General features: G+C 41.1%; 1 protein-coding gene across 6 annotated transcripts; it reads left to right on the plus strand.

Annotated features, from left to right (window-relative positions):
• Nucleotides 1–182: 182 nt before the first annotated feature.
• Nucleotides 183–22,842, plus strand: sorbs3 (sorbin and SH3 domain containing 3). Of its 6 annotated transcripts, none has more exons than XM_034148717.1 (21): nt 183–321; nt 8,810–8,882; nt 9,613–9,804; nt 9,957–10,029; nt 10,854–10,987; nt 11,214–11,277; nt 12,168–12,206; nt 12,306–12,396; nt 13,603–13,711; nt 15,261–15,314; nt 15,458–15,565; nt 16,169–16,224; nt 17,789–17,859; nt 18,450–18,511; nt 18,668–18,714; nt 18,927–19,041; nt 19,149–19,274; nt 19,765–20,253; nt 20,378–20,472; nt 20,577–20,683; nt 21,388–22,842. In XM_034148717.1, the coding sequence occupies exons 2-21, from the start codon at nt 8,871–8,873 to the stop codon at nt 21,447–21,449; spliced, it is 2,106 nt and encodes a 701-aa protein (XP_034004608.1). In that variant the 5' UTR covers nt 183–321; nt 8,810–8,870; the 3' UTR covers nt 21,450–22,842. The 6 variants fall into 6 exon arrangements, with proteins under 6 accessions (XP_034004608.1, XP_034004610.1, XP_034004612.1 ...); XM_034148719.1 differs by lacking the exon at nt 183–321 and adding an exon at nt 2,701–2,825 and having other exon boundaries at nt 22,013–22,842; XM_034148721.1 differs by lacking the exon at nt 183–321 and adding an exon at nt 2,701–2,825 and having other exon boundaries at nt 19,765–19,866.
• The last annotated feature ends 512 nt before the right edge of the window (nt 22,843–23,354 follow it).

Genomic DNA, 23,354 nt, shown 5'->3' on the forward strand with positions numbered 1-23,354 from the left:
CACTCACACACACACACAGAAACTTGGGAACATAAGCCACACACACACACACACACACACACACACACACACACACACACACACACACACACACACACACACACAGAAACTTGGGAACATAAGCCACACACACACGCCTACGGACACTCAGTCAAACATTCAGACCCACGCTGAATCATTCACCGAAAGATAAAAGACACCCTGTTGGCCCGAGAAAGAAAGAGGGAGGGAGAGGGAGAGGAGAACAGCAGCGGTCCCTCCTTCCTCTTCATTCACCTCCTCTGCACTGAGGAGACCTCACTGCTCAGCCTGCACTCGCTTGTAAGTATTGCACCACTTATTTTACAACACAGACAACTTTTTCCAGCTTGCCATGAGTTTGATTTTGATGTTTCCATGTATTTTGAATGACTATTGATTTGTAAGGAAGCTGCATCTGGCACAGATTTGAGCATCATGTTGTCATCATTCAGGTCATCATTTGAAACCTCTGAGACAAACAAGATAAGGGCTGTTTGTTATCTGTGCTGTCATTGTTATTGCTGTTTATTTTTTAATTTTCAGGACGTTGTTATCAAAAGTCAAAAGTCAAAGTCAGCTTTATTGTCAAAAATTCTACATGTGTTATACATCCAGAAATATCGAAATATCGTTTCCCGCAGTCCTACAGTGTGACATGTATACATAAAACAAAACAAAAAGGGCCTAGATAAACGGGGTATACATTTAAACAAAACAAGAGCCTAGATAACCGGGGTATACAGTTTAAAATATCAATAATATATTGAAAGTGTTCAAAGTACAGTTTCAGTGCAGTAGCCACGGAGATGGGCAGAAAAGTGACTGGTGCTGGATGAGGGAAAGGTGTTATGTAACAGTTGTGGATTTACTTGTCAGACTTTACTGTGTCAGATGCCAATCTTTTACTTCAAAATCTGCTTCATGTTGTGGCTTTAGAGGTTTGAATGTTTTCCAGTAAGAAATGCACTTTTTATCACCAAACTTTTCTAAATAAGAACAGCAGTTACCATGAGGATTTATGACTATATCAGGCATTGTTAGCTGACGTTGTGACCTAAAGTCCCCATGCAAGGCTCAGACCAAAAAATGTTGTATACCGCTAAAATAAACCATGATTCTTGTGTTTGTTCCCAGAAACATTCCTAAAGTGCTACCTCAACCTGTGGTATGAATGACACTGTATGACGTCCAGACCTACTTATCTGTCTTCATGGTTATGGTGTTGTTTGTTTAAAAGTCGGCTCATCCATCTCCAGCTTCATTTAATCCTGTCTTTATCTTCTGATTTCTACAGACTTGTTTTCTCACAGCAAAGGAAAAAAGCCTCGGGGCTATACTGTAGTTGCCAAATGATGTAGCTTTTGGGTAACAGATTTATGTCATGGTTAATTCACTCGCAGGAATCTTTTTAATGAGCTCCTCTTGTAAAATACTGGCACATACCACTCAGTGTGAACGGACAGTGTTTGCCATACATCATACCTCTCCTGTTCTGACAATGTGTCTCTGTTTGTTTAGTGAAGAGACAGACAAAGCGAACAAGGATCTAGTGTGTGGAGAGGTGTCAGGGTCCAGGCCAAAGTTTCAATCTCCTCTTGCGTGATTACCTAATTTAGCTGCAGAGTGACAGGGTGTCAGATGTGGTCACAGCGGGGTGAAAGTCTGCTCCTGCGGGACACAGATTATCAGGGGAGCCTCATAACCTGCACTTCCCAGCGTGGCCCTCAGGTTCAGCGGCTCAACTGTTGGCAAAAACAACCCTGTCAGGAGAGCGGGCTGTAAATGGATATCTGCCCCGAGTTACGCTCCACCAAGCCAGACCACTGAATTATTCAAAAAGAGCTGAGTCCTTACATTTCAAGCTTTAATAGCACATATTCAGACATAGCCTACTCCATGTCCTGTCATTTTATAACTGCAACCCAAAGTGCATGAGTATAACAGCTGATTGCATTTGTTAGCATGTGACGGCTCACCTTGTACGTGCTGGTGATTCAGCACCAAAACAAGCCTGTCAGCACTTTAGATTTCAGGTTTTTGTCTGTATTGGCCAGCAATGCAGGCTAACTTGAAATCCTGGTTTTATTTGGGCCAGTATTATGTGCAAGAGGAGGATTAGAGACATGAGCTCCATCTCTCTTTGACTGCTTTTGGCATGCTGCTAGAATTTGAATGCTGACTGACGTATCTGTGCAGATACAGTACTGCATCTCCTGATTTGAATAGTTTGAACATCCTTCAGTCTCTGCTATAATTCCTTTAACAGTATTGCTTGTGTTTGTGTGAGAAAAGTCAGCAGGACTCAGCAGTGTACTATGTGGTCTGGAGTTATGACTCTGAAACACTTTCAGAGCTACTGGAACAGAAAGAGCTCCTATTCTCTACTTGTAGCCTTCACATAAACACACACACACAAAAGCAAAAAGGAGGAGAGATTAAGTCATGAGGGGGTGTCATGGAGTCATTGGGCAGTGTCTGGGCGGTGGAGGTGATTAACTATTTGCATTCCCCTTTGGTTAACCCTGTGAAATATCACCTCATCACAACAATAGGGCTGCTTCACCCCCGAACTGACAAGGCAAGAGCAGAGGGTGCTTTTTCAACGAGGGCCGAAAGTGGGTTGCTATGGCAATGCTTGTCAACCGGGAAGTCCTGCACGGAGGAAGGCAGGGCGGAGAGTAAGAGAGAGAGAAAGAGAAAGGGAGAGATTGTGTGTCCTGAAGAGTCTCAGTTAGAGAGCAGCGTGGGTTACGAGCAACACTGACAGAAAGAGGTGTGAGTTCACTTGTTGGAGCCACTTTAAGGTGAGTACACTTGGTATGTTTAAATATTACGGCGTGATCTTAAACATTGACACTGTAGAAACTAATTTGTCGTCAGCTTGTGGGTTTTTGTCTGAGTAAATGTTGAGTAACCTGTCTGACGGCTCAGGGCTGCTCCACAGGATTAGTGCTGTCCTGAAAACAAGTTGACCCATGTTTTGATGTTGAAATCTGTGCACGTGGAGGCAAGATCTTGTGTGAGTTACATAGTGAGAGAGGGCACTGAGGGCACCTTGTTTCCTAACATGTGATCCCTGCGCCCGCACCTGCCTGCAGAGCCTCTGAGAGTCTGACTTTATTTTCCCATCCTGCTGCAGGTTTCAACGCTAATGGCCTGAAATCAGGACCATCCAGTCATCACTGGTGGCTCCCCTTACTGTCAGGGTGATTTCCACAGCCGGCTCTGATTCCCTTTGTAATATTACTGAGGGTCCAGCTGCCAGACCTCATATCCACAGGCTGCACTCAGCTTTGAAGATGCAAAATGACAGGCATGAGGATTTGTGAGATTTTTAGTGATTTGAGTTTGTATTTTCTCATGCTCTGTCTGACACATTGCATTATGGTTTTACTCTAACAGATCCACCCTAATAAGGACTGATCCTGGATGATTAGAAGTGTGTTTGTTGTAAAGACAGGTTTGATAAACTTCAGCTCAGCGTTGGGTTATTCTCCCAGAGAGAGGCTTTGATTTATTCTCCTCCTGGGAACACATTGCCTCTCCATTGACAAGAAACACTGACTCCTCCTGTTGCTCTGACTGGAGGAGCACCATACAAGGAGGTGACATACTTCCCTACTGATAAATGTGTGTATCCCCCCAATAACTGCATATCATAAACTAACAGCTCCAGAACCTTGTATGGGCCGCACATCTGCTTCGCTCGCAGGGCAGCATGGTTGCGTGATCAAACCTCACAGGACCTCTAACGTCTCTCACATAACTACAGAGTGACTCATTTAATTTGTTGAGAAATAAATACCCCCTGTATTTATTCAGCAAATGTGCTTGTGATTACCTTCTTACCACTTATTAAGGCAGGATTTATTCTTGTTTTATGACCCTGTTACGCAACTTTTAAGGCTACGGTGATAATTTGTCTGTGCAAATGCTTAAAAAGACTTTAACCTTCAGTCTGTCGTGTTGTTCAATCAGGAAATACACACTTTATCAGAAGATCAGACTGTGTATATGTTTTTTGAAGATTGTAGAAAAGTGTTTAATGTCAAATGCAATGCAGGTCAGTGCTCTCCCAAACAACATGACCACCTTATGCAAATATTGAGCTTGTATTTTGGCCCGTGTCCTCCATTTAGATCCGTTCTTCTGCAGTATTTCCCACCTTATAAAGTCAATCATTAACTCAGCACTTCTCCTCACCCTCCACACGGAAGCAGAGAACAACACTTGTGCTGATAAATGGAGATGTGACAGTTTTATTTGGTTTATTTAAGTCTCAGGACTCTCTGTCATTGTCCCAGCTCATTACTGACACATTCTCCGAGGGCACTGATGATGTATGGACATCATGATTCTCCCTATGACCGCAAATCACTACTTTACTAATAGTGCACCAACAAATCACAAAAGGGTCAACAGTGTGTCAGGTTTTCATGAGGGTGTGTGTGGTCACCTTGGCAGCCCTGTTCTTAGAGAGAACAATGCGAGGAGCTCTGCATGTGGAGGAGAATGAGGTCATCGTAGGTCAGGGGCTTCTCAATAAGACCCAGTCACATCATCCTAAGGAAGGAAAAACAGACTTTTGATGAGTAATGAGAGTTGAGAAATAGTGACCTCATAGCTAGCTCACTTGCTATCACCGTAGAGTGAATGGGTTTGTCTTTTCTCACATTTTTAAGGTTTGCAAATTTGCTGTTTCCATTGCATTCAGGTTTTGTTGCTATTCCGGTCCATGGAAACCTCCCTTTGTGATTCAGAGGAATCACAGGGGTGTGGTGAAGTTCACTGACCTTTCAGCTGCTGAGTAGGGCTGCTCTGGCTCAGCAACTTCAGATAATAGTCTGGTTCCTCATCCGCTCCTTTGGGTCAGAAAAGGATACGAAGGATACTTGTGCTTCACTAACTAAACTTCTTTTTTTTTTTTTTAAAGTTTATCACAATACAATTTTTGGATTTCATGACGGAGCTGTTAGAATTCTGTTTCTTGAATCAGCTTAACATCCGGCCCTGTGCTTCTTTCGAGACCGGATGTGTTACCCTGGGGACAGATGCAGATATTTTCATACTTAAATCCCCTGATTCTCTCTTTGGATGTCCTCAGTTACCCTGTGAGGGACTAACTTTACTTTAGGGACCATTTACTTGTTCACTTACAACATTTAGCTTATTGTATTTTCTCTGACATGTATATCGTTTAGTTCATCTCCATTACTTATTCTACTCTGTTTCTACTTGCACTATTTTATTGTTTTTTAAATTAGTTTGATTGTTTTAGGTCTTATATATATTATGTTTCATTGTTGGAGGAGCCTGGGACTTAAGGTTTTCATTGCCATAACTACACTGTAGCTACTGTGCATATGACAACAAAGCCGTTGAAATGCAAACATGGCTAGAATGCATCATCAGATTCACTGCAGTAAGATGGAAATATAAAACGCAAGGCATCATCTCATCCTCTGCTCAGGCCTTTTATGGCTCCTTCCATCCTAAACTGATCCTGTGGTGATAATGAACCTCTCACCTAGCAGGGGTTTAACTAATACGTCGGGCTATAAAGTTCATACATTTCAAACAGATAGCATCAGCACTCTCACACAGTTTGTGAAGCCCTGTCTCCATGCGAAAGCTTAGCAACCTCCGCTGTTGAGTCTCGGTAATTACGTAAAAATGCACTGGGCGTCCGGAGCCACCCCAGGGAGAGCCAGACTTCTGGACAGGGATTTTCTTGCTAGATATCAACACTGATTTGTCCTTATTAGGTAGGATCCTGTTTGGTGCTCTTGAAGGGGGAATGCATGCACCACTGAGACATAGAGCAATGTTATGACATGAGTTTACATCAGGATGCGACATCGATGAAACATTTCTGGCTGCTGAGTGGAGGGAGTTCCATGTCAATGTTTAAAAAATATGTTTAAAGAGTGCTCCATGAGTCTAGAAAATATTAAGACACATATCAGACGAGGCATGTGGCGCAGTGGATAGAGCCTTGGTGTTGGCATTAGAGGGTCACAGGTTCAAACCCCACTGCAGTCAGCATGTCGTTGTGTCCCTGGGCAAGACACTTCACCCCAAAATTGCTCCTGTGGGGATTGCCCACAGTATTGAGTATGTAAGTCGCTTTGGATAAAAGCGTCTAACAAGTAACATGTAATATCAGTTGTTCTTTACGTAACACACACGATCAACTCAGTCCCTCTGGGAAATAAAAAACAGGGGTTTCAGCAGTTGCCAGATTTTTGGTGTCACAGAGTTGCTTTCACTGCAGGCATTCCTTTCAATACATGTAATAAATTGCAGTGTGTATCAAAAGGGAATTTCCTCAATTTTACACTTATTGAATTATACCCAGTAGGAATATTTGGCCTCAGAGAACAATTGTCAATTTTCTTCTATTGCTTCTGGAGAGAGCTTTCTAAAGTAAAAGTAAAAAAAGGGTCAGAGTCATGCCTTTTATCTTGGCTTGTTCCTGAAACTTGAAATGGTTAACAGAAGGCAGAACATATAGGAGTTGAGAAAGTAAGCTATTAGGTTGCATTTTAGGATTGGACATAGGGACTAAAAGTCAGAACATCTTCTTCACCGCTGCTTCAAAATGGACCAGAATAGTCTGCAATTAAAATGGAAACTGAGCAATCTGGTGCCACTAAATGTTTTTAAAGCTCGGTTGGATGCTACTGAATCGGAAGCTGTTGGTACCTGTGCATGTGGATAGTTATGTAAATTGTAATCCCTGTAATGCTACTGTATGATGTCCTTTTGTTGTTCTGTTATGTTTTTAATGTTTCATGTGGAACCTACTTGAGCAGGTCTCCCTTGAAAAAGAGATCAATGATCTCAATGGGATACAACCTGGATAAATAAAGGTTTGAAATGAAATGAAACCATTTCTCATTGTGTTGCCTGTGATTCCCTACATGTTATAAAAGTCCCATTATATGTTGGATTGCACCTTTTAAAATATACATTTTATTAATATCATTTTTCATATGTTTTCGAGTTACCAATCCTAGTTTGAAATGAATGGGTGTGAAAAAAGCTGCTATATTTAAAAAGAAGGAACTCCTTTGTTTGCTCTTCAGAATTCCTGTTTTAAAGAGGCCTGTGTGGAGACACACTCATAAAAAGAAGTCAAATAGTTCCACGTCTAGGTTTTTGTTCATTAATGCGATGGGGCCTTTTAAGTGAATACCAACCTCCTGAGGAGATATCCGGACTTAATAAGAACCAGCAGGTAATACACATTGTAAATGAGATTACATTAAGCCATCATTTGTTAATGTGGCTTATTTGCAATGTAGTCTATTGTCAGATGGATAATCAGCAGGCTGTGATTGCTGTGGGCGATGATAGGTCATCTGTCAAGCCTGAGCAGTAATGGTATTGTAGCAGGCACAATCCTCCGGTCCCCATATTTCTCCCGTTATGTAAGGCAGTTTATTAGGAGATGATGAATCACATGGAGTGACATCTTTGTCTGGAAAGAGGAGGATTGATTCTATCAGTGCATGCTCTCTGTGCTGTGTCCTACCCCTGTGCACAGAGACACAGTTCATATAGGCTTCTTGGAATTGGCCACAATAATTATAGACCCTAATGCACAGTTGCAAATGCCACATGGAGAACTCATTAGTGCAAATTGGGTTGGGCAGCTCTCAGCATGTAGTACTAGTAGCCACACTTGATCATTAGCTTCTTGCCAAGCTACATAACCATAGCTTGCACCATAATACTGATACTGTTTCATTACAATCTGTTGTTTTTCTCCCAAGATAAGATATGTTATATCCACACATTGCACAAAGACTTAACCACTTAACCTTGGTTTTACAGTGCAGGGTTACAGGGGCTGAATGGCATTTGTGGTTTCTATGCCTGCAAAGTTATTATTGGCCATTTAGCCACTGTAGATGAGAGGTGCACACAGGAGCGGAAATGGCCTCCCCCTCATCCTCCCCGTGCCTTTGAAGTTGAAACAGCAGCCCCTAATCTGTTTTCTGGGGTGCAATTGATTAGGAGCTTCACTTTCAGTAGCAGACCCTCTCCATCATCCAGTCCAGCTTATTATGGCATTGTATGAGTGGGAAAGTGAAGCAGGCTTGTGAGTCACACTCGTTTTTTGGGTGGGTTTTTCCTTAGTACCAGGGGAAAGTGACGCCAACTTTCCGTCTTCTGAATACTGGTGGGCTGGGATAATGGAACAGTTGTGTCTGGATACAACATGTGATTTATGACTGAGACGCTTTGTGGAAACCCACACAATAATGACTCAACGGGTTAAAAAAAGGGCATGCTGAAAGATTCAGATTAAATATGTAAGATATACATTGGACATCTGCAAAGACAATGTAACCGATCTACAACTCTCATTCAACAATGCCCTTATCTACACACAATTAAACAAAGAGGTTCACATAAAACTGTATTTATGTCTGTGCTCTCCTCTTTAAGACTGTGTGATAATATGACGTGTCTGTATTTCCATGAAACATCAGGATAGAGAAACATTTGAAAATGTGGTGACCGATTGTTACAAGATTCAAAACAGATTACTTTTGTTTAAATCTAAATAAATGTAAAATCTGCCACAAAGAAAAACAAAAACCTTATCATCATGTTCGGACAATACTCTTATCTTAAAGGGGTTGTACATTTCCCTTTTTATAAAACACAGTTTATTTTCATGATGATTATTGCAACTCCTCTAGAAACTTTGTACAATTGAAAAGAAAAAAGTGTAAGTTCATATATAAATAGTGTGGATTTTCTCATGTCTTTGCAGATTCTTTTGATGCTGGGCACAAGCATTTCATCTCTGTCACACAAGGACCAAAACTGATCACATGCAGTCTCAGGTAATACTCATTAATTACTCTAAATGTTGACTTTCCCATTATCGCATATTACACATCCCATATCAATTAAACAAATCCCATTGTCTTGAATAGGCACATTTAACCCCTCAATATCCAGGAGAACCACTCATGAGTGTCACAAAGGTTAGCCCAGGGTCAACACAACATGCCTTTAATGCAGATAGCGGTTCTCCACGAGGCTCAGAGGCTTTCCCATGACCCCTGGGAGGACCACGGCACCTGATTCAAATACATAACGTGACAATAGGAGAGCTAGACTGGCCATCATGGACGGGGGGAGTAAAAAGATCACTATGGAGACCGCTGCTTGCACGGCTGGACTTTGAGGTTGACATCGGCGGCCCCCTTCCCAACCTCCCTGCCCCCTGGCCTGCTGAATAGGGAGTTAATGGGCTCATAATGGTCCTCTCCTGTTTCAGTGCCCCCGCTCTGCACCTTGAATGAGGCCTTTCTGCAGTTGTGGCTAGAGAGATGATGAAGTGGGTGGAACACCACTTCCCACTGGTCCTGCTTTAAATAAATTAGGGGCCTTTTCATCAGAGGGTCCCCCGCTGAGGCCAGTTTTTCTCTGGAGAATAGCCGGGCCGCTAACAAGTTCACATGACCTCCCGTAGAGAGCGGTGTTTACCCCGGCCGACAGGAGCACATGACAGGAGCAGAGTTCACACATTGTTTTTGGTCATCCATATTTCTAATTTCCTCTGTTTAGCAACGTGTGGAGGTGGTCGGTGATCCAAATGGCTCCCGGGTCATCTTCTCCGGGGAGGATGGAGTTTCCTCAGGCCAGCAGATCCTGACTTCTCCAGTGATGACCCATGAGGTGGTGGTCATCTCCCCTGGGCTCCCCACGCCTCCTCTGAGCCCTTTCCGCTCTATGGGGTTGTCATCTGGGGAGTTTAAGGTATGCACAGAAGTTTCCTGGAGGCTGTATTTAGTAACAATGGTTAGAGGTTGAGTGCATGAAGTGCTCCTCCCTGTGGAAAACTGATGCATGACAGCCATGGATATGTTTGGAAACCATTATTAAATGTCTTTCATTCTGCTCATCTCAAGGTGTCAGAAGTGAATGGAAATGGACCAACAAATCTCAGCTTTGGATCTTATTATGGTCCAAACCAAGGGCAAGGTGAGGTACAGTTTTTATAATCTGTGAATAACAAAAGTCAATTAAAGCGCCAAGGAAATACATTTTTATTTTAAATATTACAATATTTTAAATGTGTTAAGACTTCAACTAGTTGAATTGAATGATGTCTTCATGTAAACATGAGGCTGGAAACATTAACTTTTGATACAATGTTTGAAGAAAATGTTATTCTAATGGCTCCTGAAAATGTAAATGTGGAAAGAGCAAGACATTTCGATTTGAATGCATAATCTGAAGGAAATGTTGATGAAGTGTCAAAGCAGGGAAATTAAATGGTGTGAGGAGTAGAAGATTGTCGAGTAGAAGAACAGTGAAAGGAGTTTAATATTTAAGTGTCATTTGATTTGTTGTCCTGAAATGGATTTAAGTAACGTGTTGAAGAAACAGCTCATGTGTAAGCCCCAGAAGCAGTTTCAGTAAATTGTGTATAAACTGTGAAAGCTTAGCCAATTTTTTCTACGGTCAAAGGTGGTGACCTGAGACCTGAAAGGATTTGACGGTCAGTCACAGCGTATTCATTTAAAAGTGTTTAAAAAGAAGAGGTGTATTTAAAAATATCAGTTTACAAGTAACCACTTAAGAAACTTGTAGAGTAAGAGATTAAAACTGTCAAAGAGTAAACGACATGCAGTTAAAGTTTCAGAGGAAGTGTAAGAGGTACGCAATAATGTGGACTGCTTTTGTGTGATGTGTAAGAGTTTGAAAGTAGACTCATGGCTGTTTAACACACCTACATTCATCTGAAATGTATAAAAAAGGGACAAAATATACTTATCTAAATGTGGTTTTGCAATATGATTCAGATGGACTGTCCAATGGCGTTCAAGGCCACACCACTTTACCACGCAGCTGGACTCCCACCAGAGAGGAGAGGCTTATCAAGTTCTCAGGAATTGGTCCAGTAGATGAAACTGGGATGCCCATTGCCTCCAGATCAGTAAGAACAAAAATACATAATGTACTGTTTGGTTATCAAATATGTGTTCTAATACTTTTATTATTTTTCTGCCTACATTCTCAACAAACTGCGTCTAAAAAAACTGTACATTTATGTTGATTTGACAGGTTTATGTTCTTGCTTCATCCATTGTTGCTGTTTTTCTCTAGCTCTAATTCCCCAGATGTGTTTACCTTCTGCACTCTACCTTTTTTTCTCAAACCAGAGTGTGAACAAGCCCAGAGACTGGTACAAGAGCATGTTCAGACAGATTCACAAGAAGCCAGAGGGTAAGGACGCTCAAACACAACACCACAGTGAATTCCTCTCTGTCAGTGTCAGGTATTATGGAGGGGATCCAGCAGACAAGCAGATTATTGGAGAGGCAAAATAAGACATGATCAAAGAGCACAAAAGTCTTATGTCATCTCTGTGTTTTGGCTGTGATAATAATCCAGTCACTTATCTAAACCCCTCCCAGGCTGTTCATTTGTCTCTACAATGTGTTGCGTAATAGAGACACATTCCCTGTTATTTGTGTGGTTAATGGCACCACATTGCATACAGCACTGAGGTGGTTTGAGCCACTCTGGATTAGTTTTGTTTCAGCAGAAAATGTTAAGCTCTTTGCAAGTGATTTCTGTTTTGGACACAATATTGGATTCCAAATGAGGGCTTCTGCATCTCACTGAGGTGCTACCGATGATGTCTGGTAGAGCAAAGACATTCATTTCACAGATATTTTAGTTACTTTTTATGTAGGCCTACAACAAATATGATCAACTTTTAATCATGGGGAAATCAGACAGTAGATTCAAGATTAAAAAGCTGCTTAAACAATAGTATACCAGTAAAATATCTAATCATGTAATATTGATATTATACAACACTTTGAAAGGCGTCATTCTGCATAATCAGTAACCTACTTTGTAACCAAGTACATTTTGTAAAACTTAAATGACTGTATTCATAATACTTTCACTAACATCATAATATACCACTTTTCACAATATCTAATATACTACACAATGGTTTAAAATGTAGGTCTTACTATAAGACAAATCAATTGGTATTGAATGTGAGTAAATGGAAAATAATGACATGTATTGATGATTTTTCTTACAAAGTAGCCTACTTCAGTGTTTGAGTCTAAAAAAAAGTCTCTCTGTTGTACTTTTAGAACCTGAGATGGAAGATTCAGACCGATGGTCATCTGAACGTAAGTGAATCCACCAAAGTCCACATTGTTATCCTGCAAAGTTACACAACCACTTGTTTCTTACTTAAGACTGATCTTCTCTGATCACATGATCTGCAGGAATCCAGTTATCTGCCAACATCACAGAAGAAAGTAATGAAGCAGACAAGAATCTCTTCAGGCTAACACCTTATGGAGCCCTACCAGACTGGTGAGTTTACACTGGTTTGATGTGACTGCTTCAGGGTCACAGGGGGGATATTGCAGGGGTTCTGAAACTTTTGAAGTCCACTTAAAATGGTTAAAACATGTAATCTAAATTATGTGTTATGCCACTGTCAGCTGCCTCTAACTGGTTGAGGATAGCTAGTTTAGCATATCCCAGCATGCACTGGAGAGAAAACAGGCAAGCTGCCAGTGTGTGTTCATATGGCATATTTAAGACAAATGAACAACCTCTCACTTTAACACCTGTGGGCAATTTAATAACGTTTATTTAATGAAAGTAAACCTGAGATGCTTTCAAACAGAGAGATAGATGGATCAGAAGATTGATACCACTCTTTACTCTATCTAACTCTGTCTAAATACAGTTACTGCCAGCAGCTAGTTAGCCTAGCTTAGCACAAAGACTGAAACCATGAAGGAACAGCTAGTCTACCTTTGTGCAGTTATTTCTTGGAGTATCCTCTGGCCGCCTTTGTGTGATGAAATAAATTAAACTAATTAGATATATAACATTTTTATTTGTGTGTATAAGCTTTTCTAGTTGGTGCTTGTTCAGACAGGCTAGCTTACTAGATAACTGTCTCTCTGCTAGCTTCATATTTACTGTACACTAATGGAGTACACTTAGAGTGGTATCCATATTTTCATTTAACTCTCAAGAGTGACTAAGCATATTAACCAATATGTCAAACTACTTCTTAAAGCTCTTACTGAAGGTTAGCAATGTACCTTTGTTCAGACCTCAGACCAATACAGCTTGGGTTGAAAAAACCAAACATATTCTATAGGGTTAAACCTAATTCTGGAGATAAAACCAAAGTTATTTTGCACGCACGCTGTTAGATACAAGAATTTAGAAAATGTGCATATTTACCTACTGAAGTAGAGGATATTTAACAGTATGCTTTACAGTATGTGCTGCTGTTTTTGAATTCTTTTCAACTATGCATTAGATTACACATCAAAATGAATGCATTCCTCACATCAGATAAAGTCTTATGTGAATACCAACCCAAATTCAGACCAATAGCAGTGGGGGGAAAACGTGTGGGACAGACATGTTGGGATTTGTTTTTACAGGCATTCACAATGAAGCCGGGATTTACTTGCTGTGTGTGTGTGTGTGTGTGTGTGTGTGTGTGTGTGTGTGTGTGTGTGTGTGTGTGTGTGTTGGGGTGTTATGTTTCAGGAGCGAGGATGTAGATAAGCTGTCAGACCCGGGAAAGCAGCCCCCTAAACCGAGGAGCATATTTGACTTCGAGCCTGGAAAGAGCAGCAACTCGGAAAGCCAAAACCAGGTAACAACCTCACATGCTTTCATCGTTTAAAAATAGGCTCTGATATGAATCTAGTAGAAAACTCCATTAGATAGATGGATGGATAAATGTATCTAGCATTGTTGTTGGCTCTAATGGTTTTGAATTCTTTGTTTAGTCTTAAACTGATTTCCCAGTGGGGAGGATAAGGAACAGGTTTCAGGATGGGCACCTTTTCTTTAAGGATTAGTCCTCATATTTCATCTTCTCACGCGAGGGAACTTGTGAATGTGGTAATTTCACAGCGTTACTGCCACTTTCAACCAGATGTTCTCACTTTCTTTGATTCTGAGGATTAAACATTTATTCATGTAGCTTTCCAGACAAGAAAAGCCATGATCTAAGTGTTTATGTCTGTGTTCCTCAGGTATTGTGCTGAAAGTCAGTGATCTAAGAGCTGCTGAAGCTGACACTTTGACTCATATTTATTTACCCCTGGGATTGTAATTTATTGTCTTGTGTATTCTCCAGCGTCCAAGAGCTTTTGTAATTGAGTGTGCAGCCGTTTTTTTTTATCACCGTGGTGAGTTACAGAGCGGTGTTTCTATGGTAGTTTTTTTTTTAATGGCTCTTGCAACAATGTCCCAGATCTGGTGCATATTGTGCCCAGTGGCCACGCTTGTAAAAGAAAAGGAATCTTTGTTTCTACTCCCCCATGGGAGCGGAGGTGTCTTGTGATCCGCATTATGGTGTTAACCTCTTGTGGTGTATAATGCCTCACAGCATGGAGACTTATTTCATTTCCTCTTTATGACAGCGGCCTATGTTCGATCCCCTGGACGGCGTTTAGCAAACCAGCGCTCAGACCATATCAGGTGTTGTGCTGCTTCACACTGACATTACAGTCTGTGCATGTAGTGAGGATGGCTCCAGCTGAGGGGAAGGCCTTGGCATTCACATGGATACCTTCAGCCAAGGTTTTCACAAAAAAAACCCTGGAAATGGAGCAAGGGGTTCCTGGTTCTCTCCAACAGAGCCTTTTAAAGTAATATTTGATAGAATCAGCTGTTCTCTTTGTAAAGACAGATTGAGAGCGGGATATTTGAGCATTTAACCTCTTACAATCCAGCTACTGCATTGTCCAGATTACAGTCTAGTTGTCTTGAATTCTTCCATTAAAAGAGATGTGCTGATTTTCTCTTTGGGCAAACTCTTTTATGGGAAAGACCGCTCAGTTCCAAATATTTTCTTGACTCCAAAACACATTGTCAGAATAGTAGTGAAAGGGTTTTCTCATGGCTGGATACAATTCATAATGGGCTCCAGGACAAACATGTGTTGTGGCTCCCTATTGAGACCCCATCCTACTGTTCATTGCAGTTACATTTTTCCCAAATCAAACCAATACTCCTTTCTGGAATAATATAACCTGACCCCAGGCTTTCTATGTAAAGTACATAAAAGCAATTTGATGAAACGCAACATTATTCATGAACATGGACCCGCAGCAAAGTCCTAAAACTAGATTTTACCCACATGTTTTTGGATGAAAGAATAACTTCTGTTTAATGTCGCTTTCTGCTTTCGTTAGGTTCATACATCCCAGAAGAAACAACCTGAGACACCGAATCCCCCTTCAGTTGAGGTGAGCTTCTTTGACAACATTTTAATTCCTGCATTCACGTTCTATCTTTGTACCACCACAAAAAGGGACACCATTAGCTCCATGTTGTTTTAGTATTCTGTATTTTAATGTTGCCATTCCAACTCCATGGCTGCGTGGCTCAGGCCAGCCTGGTCTCTGAGCTGAGCCGCTTTGAGGCTGAGCTGGACTCGGAGATCCAGGGCCTGGAGAGGAGACTTTCCCAGAAGAAGCTGCGTCGAGGCCGGGGTGAGGTACTGAGCCCCCCTCCTGACTCTCTCTGCAGAAGCATCCCTCCCTCCAAATCTAGCAGAATCCTCACCTACCCTCACCCCCCCCCCAATTAAGGCTGCGAGACTCAGCGTCCCTCCCTGCTTTCTAGCTTGCTAGCCCTGTGTGTTGTTCCTCCTCCTGGATGACAGCCCTGGAATCACCTGCCTGTCTTGCTGTTGGATTGATGTGCTGTGTTAATCACCTGCCTGCAAATTTGGCTGCCAAAAAAATGAAGACATTTTGCAATCAATTACCTTTAGATTCTTCCCGCAATGCTTGTTTTAGAGAGTGATCTGGATGCAACCCTGCCAAGAATGTTTTTTGATTTTCAAGCTGTTCCTGATTCTTGTGTGATTACGTTTGCTTTATAGGCTGCGATTTGATTGAAATCACTGGCAGCTCAGACAGATCATGAATGGTGATGTTTTTTAGGCTGTGGAGGATAGGACCCAGGGGATTTCTTGCTCCTTTGGGAGTGGTCAGCACCTCTACTTTGTCTGAGTTGTTGTGAGATTTCCTCTGAGCTGTGAGATACAGCGGGCTGCAAGGGAACAAAGTTAACTTAATGTTCACTCTGCTTTCAGGAGGCCAGAGGCAAAGAGCCGGTAACCGAACCAAAGACTGGGACTACAAACTACAGGTCAGTGACAACATAACTTAAGAAAACAACATAAATATGATTACTTAAAGAGACATTCAGAAAGGTAAAATAGTATGTAAACTAACATGTTTATCATTTAAAACTGCATTGTCCACAAAAGGTTCCACTTAAAGACTAAATAAAGGAGTTTTTTAATGCACATTAGTATCATTTGTCACTAGTTAACAGTTGTCAGTTTCATTTCTATACACCAAAGTGTAGAGTTGTTCTTACACACACCATTAGACTGTTCACAGTAGATTCAGGGCTTTCAGTGTTTCAAGTGTTTCTTGGCATAGTTTTACCTTTACTTAGTTTTGTACAAAGCCATGGCATTCCTGTATTTTTCTGTTTCTGTTATGCAAATTCCTCACAAACAAGTGGATATTAGACATTTGTAATCTCACTTGATAGATTGCACACAGTTTTAGTGATGACTAAATGTAAATATTGATGGTTTAGTAGGTTTTAAAGTGATGTTGCATATCATAATAGACACACATGCAGGACAGGTCAATGTTAAGGCCTTAGTCAACACTGAACAACAGACCTCCTCTGAGCCCAACAGACCTCCTCTGAGCCCAACACCCTCTTAATGCACTTTGACATTGTTTCCCTGAGTGGGAGTAACTGCCCGTTGCTTCCTGCTGTTTTAAGAAACAAATACCTGCAGTTAGCACAACCATTTATTCTTTGTACATGTCCAGTTAGTTGATCAGGTGAATCTCTGTCCTGGATTCTGTTAGGAAGCTGTTGAATGTTAACAAGTTCACGTACAGTATTTGTTACTTCAAACAGCAGGCTGCATTCCACATTTCTCTCCATGTGCGTAATGCTCTCCTGGAGGATTCTCGCTGTTGTTTGCTAAGTTGAGTTCATGGGTTCTGACCTTTCCTGGTTTGGTTGGATAAGGTTTTTTTTTTGTCCAACACCCAGTTGCTAAGGACATGTTATGTAGCTCATGGTGCCCAGCTGCAAATACTGGAATACAAAACAGTACTGTCTGGAAATATGTAAATGCATTCAGAGGCATCCAGGCAGGAAGCTTTGGGTTATGGATTTAATTGTTAACCCAGAAACAAAAAAGACACATCATTCTGATCATGAATGCAGTTGTGGGGGCTGTAAATGTGATTTAAACCCCAAACTTAATCTTAAACAGATTTGTATTTTAACGATGACAACATGAGGCACATAGTGTCGTCTGCTTGGCCTTCTAGCTGTCTGATTATTTGTCTCATCTCTGTCCAGTGTATGAAATCTAGCAGCTGCAGCCAGATGTGTTGTACAGTAATTCTGCCGCACACACACACACACACACACACACACACACACACACACACACACACACACACACACACACACACACACACACACACACACACACACACACACACACACACACACACACACACACACACACGTTCTCCCTGTAACATGAGGCTATTTCCGTTTGTGTGTGTGTTTGAATGTACTTTGATGTTATTAGACACCCCCCCCCTGATTGGGAGACACATTGGCAGTAAAACAAACATAGAGATCATATTTTCTTCCTTTTTTCCAGCAATTCATCAGCAGCGAAGCAGCCTGTCCATCGCTCTGTTGGCTCATCATTGACCTCTTCCCCCACACATGGTAAACATGGATTTTCTTCTCTTTTGGGCTCAACACACAAATGCACACTATGATTTTCCCACCAACTTTCTTTAAACTGTCCATACAGTAAGTTGATCATCTTCTGTTTTTCCCCTTCGTTGATCTCACTTGAACCCACCCGTGTACAGGCTGCTTATTTAATCAGGCATATATTTGATGTAGGGTTTTCGTAATCTAATATATTTTTAAGGTCCCATGATTCTCTTTAATTGCCACTGTTGTCTTCTGCTCTGGTATTTGGCATTTCAGATGAGGCTGATGTGTGCATAGAAAAGCTTTTGCAGTTTTTTCCTTTAGAAACCGAAGGTGTAGATGGGTGGGGAGGAAGCCCGCGAAAATAGGAAGTGGAACTCGGAAGACCTGATTTAAGATTAGCTTTAAACAATTGTTTTTTTCTGGAAATGAGTCCTGATGGGGCCAGCCTGAACAATTTCAAGGATCCTTTTTTGAAAACCTATGCAGCTGTTAGGGCTTTTCATAGCAACACATCCAAAAACAACATTTGCTGAACAAAAGAGTGCCATTTAAGACTCCGTTAACACCGCTGTGCCTTTTACTTTGCGCTACAGTAGATCGCCTTTCTCCTGCAAATGAAACCATGGAGCTCCCGGCTAAGAAAGAGGAGAAAAAGGTATGTTTCTATGACTTTCTTGATACTTAAAAAGAATAACCAAAGTTGTGGTATTATGTTTTCAATCCTGTTTTCAATATGTATCAATCCTAAATTGCTCACATGTTGACTGCACCTACAAATCTTGAATCCTGAATGATTTGTTTGTTTCTCCAGATGAAAGCAGCGCGAGCCAAGTTCAGTTTCCAAGCTCAGACACCGAAGTGAGTTACAGTGTGAGCGGATATAATAGACATTTCCTTTCTTGTACATATTGCAACATATTGTTCTCAAGAAAACGTTGTGTAAAAGGATCTCAGATTTAAAACTCAAATACAAATCTAAAGTGTCTTCTGAATGAACATTTTAACTTTTAACTCTTTAATCTAATTTATTTTCCTTATGCGGGTCTCTTTATTCTTTTTCCTTTCTTCAGGGAGCTCATGCTGCAGAAAGGCGACATTGTTTACATCCACCGGCAGGTAGATGCCAACTGGTTCGAAGGAGAACATCATGGACGAGCGGGCATATTCCCCACATCTTATGTGGAGGTACATTTCTCTATGGGTCTCATTTGAACTATCTGTACTGATGCTTTGTACTGGCTGTCTCAAACCATGTGATACTTTCTCAAAACTGGTTCCCTTGTCCTCCATAGATTCTGGCTCCTACGGAGAAGCCGACACCGATAAGGTCTCCCACTCTACAGGTGTTGGACTACGGGGAAGCTGTGGCTCTGTTTAACTTCAACGCTGATCTACCTGTTGAACTTTCTTTCCGGAAAGTGAGTATTACAGTGTTGCTGCAACAGAGAGGAAATGTTTCTATTGAATTATGTATTGGAACAAAATAATCTGTACTACTAGTCAGTTTGTTGCGTGAAATGTTATGAGCAATCAAATGCATTCAAATTTGTATTCGAGTTAGATGAGAAGATTGTTACCACTCCCAATGACTGTATGCTTAATGGAAAGCTACCAGCAGCTAGTTAGCTTATCTTAGCATCAAGTGTGGAAACAGACGGAAACAGCTGGCCTGGCTCTGTAACAAAATCCTCCTCCCTGCACATGGAAATTCACGAATCAACAAGTTGTATTTTGTGTGTTTAATTAGAACAAAAACTGTGAAAAAGTGTAAAAATGACTTGCAAACCTTTGCAGTACCAAGGTTTGCGTGTTACTCCCAAACTAAAATGGAATGATTTCTATCAATAGGCAATATATTGATATTACATTTCTGTGGATATTATATTTGTCTCTGTGTTTCTTCCTTAGGGCGAGGTGATCAATGTAACCAGGCGCGTTGACGATAAGTGGTTAGAAGGGAGGATCTCAGGGACCAACCGGAGCGGCATCTTCCCGTCCAACTATGTCCAGGTCAACAAGATGCCCCGCACCAGATTGTCCTCTGAAGACTTCCCAGCGGGGGGCCCCATGTCTCCCGGACCCCAGAGTCCAGGCCGTCCGCTGCACTCCCCCTGCCCGCGGTCACCCTTATCCCCTTTCACCCCCTCGTCCCTCAGCCCTAAACCCGGGAACTCCCCTCTGAATCCGTCTTCACCTGTTCCTTACGGCAGCCTAGCTTCACAATCACGCTCCCCCACTCAGACACCCGTATCCAAAGAAACAGCCAATCGATGGCCCTCAAAAACGGCTTCACCCACCAACCTGAACAACAACCACTGGGCTGGGACACAATCTGCTGTTTCCCACAGAGTAGGAGTAACCACAGCCAACACTCCCAGACACACTGACCCCCCACAGGTCTGCTCCACTGCCCTGCCTGAGAATCTCACTGCATGTCCACACCACTGTTTGTGTTGAAAGGGGTGTTGTTAATCATTCCTTTATTTCATAATGCCTGACATGATGTTTCTATTTCTTGCAGGGTGCGATACCAAACTCGGTCACGGCTCGGTCACACGTTAACTCCCTGCCACAAGTGCCAAACAACCCTGATTCCACAGCGGTGCCACGACACCCGTATGTTTTATTTGTCTATTATTGTTGCAAAAGTGTTGCAGCTTTGGTGAAATTGTGGCTTAAACTATTTGTTTGTCTTTTTTTTTCAATGGTATCTATTATAGACATAAAGCTGTTTACAACTACAAACCACAGAATTCAGATGAGCTGGAGCTCAGAGAAGGAGACATTGTGCAAGTGATGGAGAAATGTGACGATGGCTGGTTTGTAGGTAAGGACTAAGGAGATGAATACAAAAAAGATCACAACAATTTCACAGTTTTCTATTACCTCAATTTAGATGTATATGTTGAACGTATATATAGAGAGAGAGCCTTCAGTATAGTTTTAACACCTTTACCTGAAGGATGAAACATTCTTTTAAAATGTATTCCCATGTTTAGTGTTTTATCACTCTGATGAAGGGACTGGCTAACAAGAAGTCACTCTGATAGGTGTCGCCATTGTTGTTGCTATTGCTATTAGGTGACTTGAAGGCCATGATGTTTCATACACAAATCCAATCATTCAGGGGGCCTTTTATATTTTTATGTTTCTTGCAAATGTATTTAGGAGTAATTGTTACCACCTTGTAGACTTTACATGATATGGCATCAGTTAAGGTCAGTAAAGTCGTTTGATAAAGAATAAAATAATATGATATTACAGTACATTTCAAGTCTAAAGCCATTCATAAAATAAGTAAAACATAATAAAATGTTGTTAAGATTGTTTTAATTACATGAATTCTTAGTGTTTCTGTTGAATTAGGATATGAAAACATACAGCAGTGTTAGCTCTCCCTCTAGTGGACATAATGAACCATTGCAGATGATAATGCAACAATGAACTATGCATTGTGAATTGTTCTAGTATATGTGCTTACATTTATTTGTCACCGTTGTTTGACCACAGTGTGTGCTCTGCTCTCTGTAGGTACGTCAGAACGGACTCGTGCTTTTGGGACTTTTCCCGGGAATTACGTGGCACCTCTTTGACCTCTGCAATTCCTGCTTGCCCACATCCACCTGGACTCATACGAGCCCGAACAAACACTTGCTAAAGCTCAGATCCTTCTCTGACACCCCAGCCTTTCTTCATTCCATTACACCCACCACCCTGCTAATCCCAGTTAAATCCGACCTGCATGTTCCCTCTGTTTCCCAGAACAGAGGTGAAGGCAGGGACAACGAGTGGTTTTTCACCTCACCTCCCTGCATGAGTGCATGTGTGTGTGTGTGTGTGTGTGTGTGTGTGTGTGTGTGTGTGTGTGTTGCACTGAGACGTTGGGAGTGTTTTCACACACACTACTTGAGAGGAAAGAATGAATGCTGATGATACTGTTTCAGATGCAAAGAATGGACTTTTTTGTTCCGCAACTATTTGCAGCTGCAGGAAATTTGCATTCCTTCTCAGTGAACAGCACTGTTCCTTTTGAGATCCTCATACCGTTTCTGTCACCACAGTGCCATCACAAACCACTGCTGAGCATTTATGAATTAATAAGGCACATTTTTCAGGATTTTAAATGGATTAATGTTTAATTCAATTACTTCCTCAGATTGTTTTTCAGATCTTTGAAAATACCCTGGGCATGTTTGAGGAAACAACAAGAACATCTGTAGAAATCTGCGTAACGTAAAGTACCGTAAGGGCACGGACATGTCAAGAGACAGCCTAATACAAGGCTATGCAAAAGAGTGGTTATAATAAATGTGTGAATTGGTTTAATAAGCAAGTTAATAATGAGGGAAATGTGGCTCTTTTGGATGTCCCTCCCAAGCCATAGAGAGTGATGCCAAATGTGAAAGTTAAGAGAGGTCATGTTCTGTGCTGGAAAGGAAGTTTCTTTACTAAATGAAATGTATACATTTGACAAGATCCGCCTTGTTGCATAACCTTTAGCTAAATCTGGATACTACTTCCATATTAATGGTAAATTATCTTTTAATGTACATGTATTTGAAGCAAAGCTCTATGTGCCAAATGTAACCTTTCATGACAATTCTCTTTTTAAATCGCCATTTAAAAATTCCCAGCTCACCTTATTTCTGCTACTACTGCTTTTATAATGTGTATCTGCTTTCAGGGTTAACATTCTCACAGTATTTCCAAAATCACACATGTTTTTAACAGTGCAACTTTTTAAAAGTGTGACCTTGAAAGCTAATTAAAAATTCTTATTATGAGGTCATTTTTCTATGATATATACATGATTTCACTGTATAAATTGAATCATATTAAGTATAGACACAGGAGATGATTGTACAGACTGTAACCTTTTATCAAATTGAAAGTATAATATATATTTGCTTATAAAACAATGTATCTCATTTGTATGGTACGCAATTTTTTAAAAGCAATTAAACATTACAGAGTGATACTGAGAGACCTCGTGTTCATGTGTTTATTTTGGTAAAGTCTGTTCATAAATGTTGATTCAACAAACACTTGTGTATGGAGCATTATCATAAAGGTATTTGTACTGAATTTTGCAAATGTTTACCAATCAAATAACATGAAAATAAACACAATACAATGGTAATACATTCACACAAAATACAATACATAAAACATGTTCTGATTGTATTTTATTATGAAGATATTCAGATTTTTACAGTATCAACATAATTATTAAAGGTGGGGTAGGTAATTTTGGAGAAACCAGCTCGAGTGCGCTAGAATTTCAAAATACACAACCGGAAAAAATCTGCCTCTTCCTTACAGAGCCCCTCCTCCAACACACACGAACGCGCACATGACCAATGAGGGCACGAGTTAAGTTTGTGCACAGATGGAAGGCTGACAGGCAGGTTGGCCATCCAGTTATTTTAGCCGGCTCAGATGATTGGTCGTGCTTTTTACAGCGCCACGGCTTCCACAGATGGGATATTTTTATGTAT

This window comes from Trematomus bernacchii, unplaced genomic scaffold (assembly GCF_902827165.1).
Source record: "Trematomus bernacchii unplaced genomic scaffold, fTreBer1.1, whole genome shotgun sequence".
NCBI classification, from domain to species: Eukaryota; Metazoa; Chordata; class Actinopteri; order Perciformes; family Nototheniidae; genus Trematomus; species Trematomus bernacchii.